This window comes from Abrus precatorius, unplaced genomic scaffold, assembly GCF_003935025.1.
Source record: "Abrus precatorius isolate BTA unplaced genomic scaffold, Abrus_2018 Scaffold9, whole genome shotgun sequence".
Lineage (NCBI taxonomy): Eukaryota > Viridiplantae > Streptophyta > Magnoliopsida > Fabales > Fabaceae > Abrus > Abrus precatorius.
Window position 1 is genome coordinate 34,077,343 of NW_020874439.1, and position 11,300 is coordinate 34,088,642.

Consider the following 11,300-nt stretch of genomic DNA (forward strand, 5'->3'; position numbering starts at 1 on the left):
AATTTTTTGTCGTTATTTAAATTATAGGACAACGTTTGTTGCATATCTGAGGACAAGTTTTACTCATTTATATTTCTGTAGAAATTAAATATAATTTAATTCCTATAAAAATAATTTATCGATTCAAACATTAAATTAGAATTATATATTATTTATGACAATGCTTACAAAATGTTAAAGATAATTAAATAGTTTTTATTTTTATATACTTGTATATTATATTAATGAAATTTGTACACATAAAATGATGTATCAAATTACTTACCCCTATACTGTAAATTTGAGTCTTCATTCATAAATAAAAACATTTGTAATTTTTTTTAATTCTTAAAAGTTACATTGCTTCTTTTGTACCTAAACATATATTATAAAAATTAATTTAAATACACTGACTATGTACAAGTTTTACATTATCTTTCAATTATAAACTTTTATATCAACAAAAATTTAGTTAATTTTTACAATAACTAATATTAAAATTATGTTACAATGCATTAAAATTGAACTTACAATTTAACAAATGAACATGATGTCAGTGAAATAGTTTCCTAATTTTAAATTTACTATTTAATAATGAAATAAATCACATTTTATACAAAAAAAATATAATCATATTTTCCAATTATAAGTTTATTCTTATTTTGCAATTATAAATTCTATTTATTAAAAGTATGATAATTTTTGTAAGAAATTTCTTTTGCACGTAATTATGACTCATCTTCATTTTGTTTCATGCAATAAATCAATATTTTTTTCTTAATTAATGAATCAAAGAGATTTTTAATTTCTTAAAATTTTAAAATAATCATTATATTTTCTGATAGATATTAAACTCAATTAGATATTTCTAATAAACACTCTTATATCAATTAAATTAATTTTTTAGATTTTTCAACACAAAATTTTAAATGCATGTATTTGCATATTTTGATTTATATTTTTTAATAAAAAAATCTTATTAATTCACTAAATCTTCAATTCTTTTGTATTTATTGTTCAAAGAATCAATAAATATTTTTTAATAAAAATTATAATAAGTTATATTAAAAATTACAGTAAAAATTTATTGATAACACTTTTAATAAAAAATCAAAAATATTTAAATTTCAAACCAATTTTCACAACGTACTAATTAGCACTTACCTATTGTTGTTCAAATGCTACTTAGTTTGTGAAAAATTTTCCGAATTGTATGCGATTCTGATTGTGCATGAAATCCTTTCTCATACAAAAAAGAGATTCTTGCAGCTCCGCTTTGTCATGTGGTTCATTAATATAGATGGAAGATCATGAGTTTATATATGTATAACTCTTTTTTTTTTAGGTATAGGAAGTAATAAATAAATAAATAAGTAACGTGATAAAAAAAAAAGTTTATAAAAGGAAAAAAAATAAACTAAAAAAAGATGTAAGAGAAAGGTGTATGATATTCGTCATCCTGCATCAATCGATCATCTCCGTATGTGGTGGTTAGCTATACCTATTTTTTCTCGTTAATTACACCTGTCATCGAACAATTTGTACAAACCCTATAGTTGTGTGATATATATGGCTTTGTTGTTTAAAATTATACCTTTTGACACTTTTAATTGAGATTCATTATCTTTGGTTTTGCAGTTACACACTGGCCTTAGTTCAGTAATAGCATCAACTATGTATCGTACATGTCTTCTCTGTCGCCAAATATAGAAACTCCAACTCATTACCATCTTTGATTTTTGACCCTGTTGTAATAACTACCATCCCATTCACACAGCTCATATATGGCTAAAACTTTCATGCCAGAATGTAAATATAACTATTTTATGTGCCAATTTAATTGAAGCATAATGCATATGTTTGATTTTGTTCCGTCTACTCAACCTGTTCTCTCTCTTATTGGTTGGGTACTTGCTTATTCATGCAATATAATGAGCGAAGAAGTACCCCTCTCTGTCGTCACTGTCTTTAATGACTCTAGCGATGGATTCCAAGTTTGTATCAAGAACGATAGAACTGTAGGATCTTTAGGCATTTGGGTTGGGGATAATCCATTCGATTTTGTGATTCCTGTCACATTGTTCCAACTCATTATGGTCGGTGTAATCACTCGAACACTTCAATACATCCTCAGGCCTATAAAAACACCCAAATTCCTCTGCTCCGTCATGGTACGCTTCTTTTTCTATCTCAACCTAATTTTAATTTAATTACTATTGTTCAATGTTTGATATTAATTGCAGCCATCATTTTACATCCGATGTTGTTTGATATACATAAGTTTTTCTAAATCATACATGTAACATTTCACGCATGTATGATTTAGAAAACATGTACAATGTAACGAGTTTTTATTAATAATTACAGATATTAATGTTATTAAATAATTTTCTATCATGTGCAAGCAGATTAAAAACATCCATTTATAAATGCATGTACAGATGGTTATGTTGATAGAGAATTTGATTAGCACTGAAAATTTTCAGGCCGGCATTCTGTTGGGACCAACATGTTTTGGACGGTATGAAGCCGTAATGGGGACTCTATTTCCGCTAAAACAAGCTGCGGTTTTAATGGCGTTGTCGAAAATAGGCATTACATATTCTATATTCATGATTACTCTTAAGATGGATGTGGCGACGACATTAAGAGCAGCAAAACGTTGTTGGAGATTTGGGGTATTTCCTTTCTTGGCTTCATTTTTCGTTACAGTGATTCTATTTTCTTTGTATACACCCTATGACAGAGTAAACACGACAATGATTGACTTCCCAAACATCTTCACCGTAAGCAGTTTCGCTGCTGTATCTGAAGCGTTGGTAGAACTGAACCTTATAGCTACGGAAATAGGGCAAATTGCTTTGTCTTCAGCGTTGGTTAGTGAAATGTTGCAATGGGTTACGATGGGATTTCAGTTCAACTCAGGCGGGGACCTGCACTTTACGGTTATAATTTTGGTTGCTGTCTTGGGATACGCTTTCTTGTGTATTTTTGTTATAAGACCGGTGGTGAAGATTATTATTCAGAGAACACCACCAGGGAAACCAATGAAAGAAGCATACGTTGTTTTGGTTCTTCTGGGAGCCCTAGCTATGGCAGCTATTAGTGACATTTTTGGGATATATTTCATCGTAGGACCTACCATTTATGGTTTGGTTTTGCCCAATGGGCCCCCCTTGGCGACCACAGTTATAGAGAGAAGCGAAATAATCATCTCGGAACTTCTCATGCCTTTCTTCGTCTTGTATTTAGGCTTGAAGACAGATTTGAATGGAATTCAAAACAATTGGAAGGTGGTTGGAGTATTTCAAGCTATCCTATTTGTGGGATTCATGGTAAAGGTGTTTGCATGTGTGCTTATTTCTCCCACGTATAAAATTAAGCCCAAACATGGCTTGGTGCTTGGTCTCCTATTGAGCATCAAGGGCGTAATCGAATTGATATTTTTCAACAGAATGAGCAAACTCGGGGTAATATATGATCTCTTTATGTTTTCCTATCTTTTGTTTAAAGTAGGAAGAAAAGAATAATAAAAAAGAAAGATTTTATTATTTAATATATAATATATGAATAAGTTTATATATTATTTAATAATATTTTAATTTATATCAAATAATTATCTCATTATATGATTAATTAATGTTAAGTGATTATAAATAAAAAATTATATCTGTTAATTACAAAATTATGATTCTAAACTTACATCGATATTTTTTATTTTTGTAACATATGTGATATTTTATTTTATTATTTCTAATTTTATGAGAGATTGAGGCCAATTAGTTACCTACTAATTTCCTTTTGTAGGTCATTCATGCAGAAATATTCAGTCAAATGGTGTTGTATGTGGTGATGACGACAGCAATTTGCATACCTATGATCAAATCATTGTACAAGCATCGTCCGCGAGTGTTGAAAACGGCAACCATAAATGAAGGGCGCGTGAGAACAATCCAAAACATTCCTGAAACATCGGAGTTTAACATTGTTTCTTGTTTACACAACGATGGAAATGTTCATAGCATGATTGCGTTGATAGAGGCATGCAACCCAACAACACGAAGCCCTATAAGTGTCTACGTGATCCATCTCATTGAGCTCTTGGGGAAAAGCACACCCATTCTCCTTCCCATGAACAAGCACAACAGAAAAGCCCTCTCTACCAATTACCCTAACACCAACCACATTCTACGTGCCTTTGAGAACTACTCCCACAACTCAAGTGGACCCGTAACCATTCTTTCATACGTAAATGTGGCCCCCCTCAATAGCATGCACGAGGCTGTTTGTAACCTCGCCGAGGATAGCTCAGTGCATTTCCTTATTATCCCATTTCACCAAAATGATCAAAGTATTGGTAGCCACACTGCCACGGTCATTCGGGAACTCAACACTAGCTTTCTAGCTAGTGCAAAGTGTACAGTCGGGATATTGGTAGATAGATCCTCGATGCTTGGTATGATTAGCTCCAAGCTATGTTTTCATGTGGGTATCTTCTTCATTGGTGGAACGGATGACAGAGAAGCATTGGCATTGGGAATTCGAATGTTAGAGCGCCCCAACACGCGTGTATCGTTATTTCGGTTTGTGCCTAGCAACAATTCAGGGTCTTTTATAGATAGGTTTGCGGATAATGAAGAGGAAAGGGTAGAGATCGTGTGTGATGAAAGTTTAATAGATGAATTCAAGGCCAAGAACATTACTAATAGTGATAGTGTGTCTTGTCATGAGATTGTGGTGGAGGATAGCATACGGGTGTTGGAAGCGATTCGTCGCTTGGAAAATGACTATGACCTTGTGATGGTGGGAAAGAGACATTGCATTGGGGATTTGACGGATGAAGAGATGACGAATTTCATGGACAATGCGGATCAGTTAGGAATTTTTGGAGATCTGTTGGTGTCCAATGAGTTTTGTAATGGGAAGGTTCCAGTTTTGGTGATGCAATGTTGTGAAAAGAGGGTAAAACTTTTAGACAAGGAAGCTGGCTCTGGCCCTTTCTACCATTAATCTTCTAGGAGAGTTTTTGGTTTTGTTATGTAACCCATTAATTGATGTATTATTGAATTGTTAATGCATATTTCCCCTCTTAGTTGAGAGAATTCCATCGATTGGATGCTTTTGTATCCCTATTAGGCAATAGGAACACAAATCACCCGTGCCTATTTTATATCCTTGAATTTCTCCAATTTAAAAATATCATCCCATAATTAAAAAATTAACAATAAACTTGAATGAGACGGCATATATATGTTCAAAACTTGCAATCCGTTAATTTCTAACATGAACCTTGGGAAACGAGTAACATCAATTTGAAGTCGGGCGTATGAACACTATTGAGATGGTATGTGTGTTGAAACCATGTCACCATCTCTCCTAAATTGTAAACCCGATTTATCTCTATATAAAAAACAATGAAACAGAGCGAAAAAACCAAACTAAGAAAGGAAAAAAAAGACCCCAAATGCAGGGAAACATCAATCAATTAACTTCCAAAATCCAAACTAAGAAAAATTTAAGATCCTGATTCTTGGTCGGATGCTTATTTTGAAATGATCCTAACAAAGAGGCAGATCCAATGGAGGGGACTCTATGGATTGCAATTTCCCAACTCCGTTCTCTACCAATAACACCGTGGCCAAACCCCACGTGATGTGAACATCCAAGTGACAATGCATAAGCCACGCACCTACAATAATGTCACCAAACATCAAATCATTCCCTGTTTCTCTTTTCAAAAATGAGATATATAATACAAATCAAAATTAAAAATATACAATCGATTAATTTTTTTTACGTATGTCTAAAAGCATATAATGGATAAACTTTTATTAAAAATAATAAGCTGTTACAAAATTTTATATACAAACAATATTAAATATTACAATTTTTAATTAGAATTTATTATTTTTTATTTTCTTAACATATGTTCTTAGAAAACAATCGATAATTAATTAATTAGTTAGTTACCTGGGTTATCAGCAACAAATCGAATAACAGCCCATCCATTAACAGGCACTGCCACAGTGTTCCTGAGAGGTGGATCAACAAGGTTAAACTTGGATTTATCCTTCTTAGGGTCGAAATTTCCAAACCCTTCTGCAACAATGTAGAAATCATAGCCATGAAGGTGAATAGGGTGGTTCTCAGGAGTGACAATGCTCGTGTCCTGCAAAACGATCTGCACCCTCGACCCGAACTTCAACTTGTGCGCTTTAGTCCCGGGAGCAGGTTGCCACAGAGAACGGCTCACGTTGCCGGTGAAATTGAACTTCACTGGCGGCTTCGCCGGAAAATCAGTGGTGAACACTCCGGGAATTCCCTGATAATGAGCCTGCAAGATGGAAACTTTGTTGGGAAGAACAAATGACACGTTGTTCATGCTCGCAGTGAACCTCGTTCCATTGGGTCCTTGGCATCTCCTTGCACTGAAGTTCGGTGGACACTTGTTGAGTCCTAAGCCAACGGTGAAGAAGAAGCTCTCATCAATTTCAGTGGGAACTTCAACTTTTCTTGGGCTTCGGAAGCTTCTACTGAAAGCAGTGACGATGTTAGTGTCATTGTAAGCAGGGAGAGAGGGCATGAATGCTTTAGAACGGTTCGCTTTGGAATGGTGCGATTTGTATTGAAGAATGGCGGTGGTGGTGGTGTTGTCAAACGGTGCATTTTGAGCTGATTGGTATGCACGCGCCGCCATGTAGTAACGGGAAGGTGTTTGGTCGGCGGTGACTAAGACGTCGGTGGTTTGGCCGGGACCCAGCATGAGGACTTTGGTGGTAAAGGGTTTAACGTAGGAAGCATCGGCACCGACCACTGTGAGTTTGTGTTTTGCGATTGTGAAGAAGAGAGGTTGGTTGAGTGCGGAGTTGATGACTCTTAAGAGGTTGGTCTCGCCGGAATGTGTTGGAACAACGGTGGTGCCTGCATTGCCAAGTTTGATTTCAGACAAAAAAACAAAGTCATGTTCACGAAGATATCATAGTACGGTAGAGTCAAAGAGTCATGTTGACTATTTGTCGTATTTGAAATTTGATTAGCTTGTAATGTATGTTAAGTATGTTGAAAAATATATATTAATAACATGTTTTAATAAAAAAAATTGTAAATTTTTAACCAATGTTTTGAGATATTAGTTAGTATTTTTTTAATATTCAGGATAAATATTTGATTTTTTGACTTATAAAAAGTCATTATAAATTTATAATTGTTAATAAAAAAATTGAATGAGAGAATTTAATGAAATAAAAGAAAACTTTTTAACTTTTTAAAACTCCTTTTTTTACTCCTCTTGCTTAGTGCTACATTATCATTGACTTGCGGGCAAACTTGTCGGTTGCATAAAATCATCAGAAACGGTTCAAAAGTATAAATAGAAAAGCTCTTAATTCCTTTTCAGACGTTTTAATCAGATGAGTTTTCTTTTTAAGTTGTTAGAAAATGATTATTTTTTAAAAATATGGAAGGCTATTTTCTAATTTATGCCAAAAAAAAAAGTGTCAAATTATTTAAAACAATTAATGTGTAACGTTACAATTTTTAAACGGTAAATTTTATTTTAAAAATACTTTTGTCTTTGAAAAGAAGAAAACCAGGCCCATCTATAATCATATAGAGGCTGTACCAAAGAACCAACCCTGTTGTTTACTTGTTTCATAAATAATTGACATCTTTAATAATTTGGTACTGTGTGTCATTTCCTAAAACTGATAGATTAAACAAGACATGTGACATGTTGAATTAATGTAATGATCAAAACTAAGAAGGAATCAAACCTTTGGTAGAGCACTTGTAAAGGTCACCAGGTTGACCATTGATAGTGTATGCATCAGACACGTTTGGAGCTGCTCCAGATCGTGTGGCTTGCCTCACAACATCGATGGGGTTTGCGTCCCACCATTCTCCTGAATCATCGTAACAACTTTCACCGTTTATTAATTCGTCGTCATCATAAATATACATAATCTTTGTCTTAAAAAAGAATTAGTATTATTCCATGGATCACAATCACATGGTTTAATCAATGGTACTGTTACAAATTATGCACAGGTAAACATGGATGATTACCAAGAAGAATGGGTGTCTCGCGCTTTGGCTTGGGAAAAGGATAGGTTTCTCCTTCTCTGGGACGAATGATTAAAGCACCGTAAACTGTGGCTCTTAACCATGAACTATGAGCGTGCCACCAAAGTGTGCCTTCTTGTCCTTGAACTGTGAATCGGTAGGTGTAACTTTTTCCAGGACGAATAGGGCATTGTGTCACAAATTCTGGACCATCTGCCCATCCTGTTCTCATTTGTCGAATGCCATGCCTAAAGACATAGTATAAGAAACTTTAGATAATGCAAAATATAATAAGAGGAAAAATTTAGATACATAATTCAGTTGTTCAAATTTATTCTATATCTAATATTCAACTAAAGTAAAAGATATATTTGTAGCTAAAATTGAGAAAAAAAATATTTGTCTTATCTCTAGTTCCGTCTGTAGTTAAAATAAATAATTCTAGAAGATCGAAATAAAAGTCATGTGATAAAGATTTGAATGATATAATAGTCTTATTCCTTAAATTGTAACTACTGATAACTTTTATATTTGTAAATGTATTTTGAATTTTATAATGTATGTGATACACTTGAAATGTTACATTTTATGTTATAATAATGACTTGAATACTTTTATTTTAATATTTTTATGATTATAAATTATGATAATTTTGCGTGATATAAAATGATTTATATGAAAAAGTACATAAAATAGTTATAATTTTCTTTTAAAAAATTATTAACTATAGACATGTTTGAAAAGAAAAACTGAGGCAGAAAATTCATTCAACTTTAGAACAAAATTGTTATTAAATTTAAAGATAAATTTGTCATTAAATTTATAAATCGAATTGCAAATCTATCTCTATTTAGAGAAAAAAATTTACATGGAGTAGAGAAATAAGTTTTGGTTTCTGATACTGGAATTAACCTCCCTTACTTTGAAGATAAAAACTAATAATTAGAAATAAAATTAAAATAGATTGTACCATAATTTTTTTTTATAAATATCGTATCCAAAAAAATTTATACTAAAAAAATAGAAATATATAACAAATTAAAAAAATATTATTATATATAATTTATTTAAAATTATATATATTATTTATATTATTTGTTATGTAGTCTTTTATATATATATATATATATATATATTGTATATTAAATTTTTTATTTTACTTTTTTATTATTTTTTATAAAGTTTTAGTTTTGAATAAAATATAATTCATATTTAACTAATTTTTATTTATTATAAATAAAAAATTATAATATAATATTTAATATAATAATATAATAATTAAATATTAATAATAATAGAATTAAAAATATAAAAAATATATTAATATAATATTATTATTTTATTTTAAAATTTTAATTACATCTTATTTTTATTCAAAAATTTAACTTCTTTTTAGCTTGTTTAAATATAATAAATATATGAAAAAGTAAAGTGAGAAAAGTAAAGATTAAAATATTAAAAAAAATCCAGGTCATCTGGTTCTTTACACTATTCTTTATGTGGTCCTTTTATGATAAAGGGAGAAAATTTTTCTCCATTTTAATATAAAACGGTGTGTAGGGAATAATAGAAGAATATACTATGAGAAAAATATTTTTGACTAGGGAATAGGGTGTCTTCTATAACTCGTGGTAATTAAGTTGAATGTGTTATTTTCTATAATGAAATTAAAATGTAGCTTGATTTTATACCAATGAATGGTCACGTTGTAACGAGCTTTGTTAGTGACTTTGACGACCAAAGTGTCTCCATTGCTGATTTCCAACGTTGGGCCCGGGTATTGTCCATTCACCGTGATTGTATTGTGGGTTTTGCACAGCCTCTTCACTGGAGTTGCTTGAATCTATTCCATTACAACCAGTTAGGTAATTATTATCTAACGAAAGAGAATAAAAATCAAGAAATTAGGCCCCAAAATAGAAAAGGAAAGAGAAAGAGGGTGAGAGAACGTACAACAAACTCATGCTTATGAATATTGGCATTTGCTGAAGACAATGCTGAAGCTAAGAGAAGAAAGATGGCTAGGAAGATGGAGGAGTACTTAGCATTGTTGAGAATGGTCTTTGTAGGCTCCATCTTTTAGTGAGTATGAAACACTTAGTGTGAATGCTGTAGGTTGAGGTTGCAATGCAAGTAAGAGGAGGAGAGAGTGCTTTTATAGGGGAGAGAGAAAGAGATAAAGTCGTTTGTGGTTGGCACATATTAGGTTAATTTCGTTGAGGTCATACTCTATGGGAAACTTGGTTCAAACCCCATAATAGTTGTTGCACCCGCTAGTTAATTAAGTTCATGAATGCTTACTTAAGAAGTCATCAGTTAGAGGTTGAATTTTAACTAATTAAGCATTATTATATGTTGAGACTTTGTTCAGCTAATAAGACGGGTTTTAATTAATCTTCTGATCCTATTTGTTCTAACTCGCATTCACGAGGCATCTAACAAGATTAATTAATTTATCTCTACCTTTTTTTCACCCACTTTCTTATACTCCATTCCATTTCTAGCAAATGTTATACCTTTTTAGCAAAAGTATAAAATTCCAAAAGGACCAAGACAACATGCAAGGGACAAAGATGTTAACTTTATTAACTCTTCACTTTGCAAGTCAAGCTCTCCAATAAGAAATACCATCAGCCTTAAATGCTTGAAAATTACCAGCATAAAACTACATATAAATTAGTGCAAGCCGTCAAACAAACGCACTTTCTTTTCATCTAAGAAATTTTGATTTTTGGAAAAGAGGGTCATATTTTAATTAAGAAAATAGGGTAGCTTTTGCCTTAGTCCAATTTGACTTTTTCCTTACTTTGGCGATTCTGGTAATTAAAGTGCTTAATAGTATTTATTCTCTTTGCTGATTAAAAAGAAAAGCACTTTTTTCTTTTAGTCCTCTAATGATCGTTTTTTATGAAAAAGTAATCCGCGTTAGAAATATATGAAACTCTGTACACAGCACCTTTAATTTTGTTCAATATATATATATATACACACAACTTGCCTTACAAATTTATTTATTTCTTTAATATTAGCATTAACCTATTTTAAGGTTAAATGCTGCTTGTTGTCAAGCTCTAGCTCTCATGATAAGTTGGGTGTTCCTCACCAGTCTTCTCTTTCCAACTGGTAAAACAAACTAGTTATTGAATGATGCGTAAACCAGGATATTTAGGCTAATAATTTTGGTTGATTTAAGAAGTGTAGACTCTCATAAGGTGTGCAGCAAATATAATAACTAAATTGATTTGATTGCATCCAACAAG

General features: G+C 31.8%; 2 protein-coding genes across 2 annotated transcripts; one reads left to right on the plus strand and one right to left on the minus strand.

The window, feature by feature from the left end:
- The first annotated feature begins 1,910 nt into the window (after window positions 1-1,910).
- LOC113851293 (cation/H(+) antiporter 15-like) lies at window positions 1,911-4,989 on the plus strand. Its single transcript, XM_027481758.1, has 3 exons — window positions 1,911-2,150; window positions 2,466-3,320; window positions 3,787-4,989. Exons 1-3 carry the CDS (start codon window positions 1,911-1,913, stop codon window positions 4,987-4,989), a joined length of 2,298 nt encoding a protein of 765 aa, XP_027337559.1.
- Window positions 4,990-5,331: 342 nt separating this feature from the next.
- LOC113850065 (laccase-12-like) lies at window positions 5,332-10,143 on the minus strand. Its single transcript, XM_027480399.1, has 6 exons — window positions 9,994-10,143; window positions 9,732-9,883; window positions 8,044-8,288; window positions 7,752-7,880; window positions 5,950-6,900; window positions 5,332-5,668 (listed from the first exon to the last, which is right to left on the minus strand). The coding sequence occupies exons 1-6, from the start codon at window positions 10,114-10,116 to the stop codon at window positions 5,538-5,540; spliced, it is 1,731 nt and encodes a 576-aa protein (XP_027336200.1). The 5' UTR covers window positions 10,117-10,143; the 3' UTR covers window positions 5,332-5,537.
- Between the last annotated feature and the right edge of the window lie 1,157 nt (window positions 10,144-11,300).

Coding starts and splice junctions, on each gene's coding strand:
- LOC113851293 (XM_027481758.1), top strand. CDS start 1,911: ATGAGCGAAGAAGTACCCCTCTCTGTCGTCACTGTCTTTAATGACTCT. Junction 2,151..2,465: donor AATTCCTCTGCTCCGTCATG/GTACGCTTCTTT, acceptor GAAAATTTTCAG/GCCGGCATTCTGTTGGGACC. Junction 3,321..3,786: donor TTGTGGGATTCATGGTAAAG/GTGTTTGCATGT, acceptor TTCCTTTTGTAG/GTCATTCATGCAGAAATATT.
- LOC113850065 (XM_027480399.1), bottom strand. CDS start 10,116: ATGGAGCCTACAAAGACCATTCTCAACAATGCTAAGTACTCCTCCATC. Junction 7,881..8,043: donor CGAGACACCCATTCTTCTTG/GTAATCATCCAT, acceptor ACGATGATTCAG/GAGAATGGTGGGACGCAAAC. Junction 5,669..5,949: donor ATTTGTTGCTGATAACCCAG/GTAACTAACTAA, acceptor ACATTATTGTAG/GTGCGTGGCTTATGCATTGT.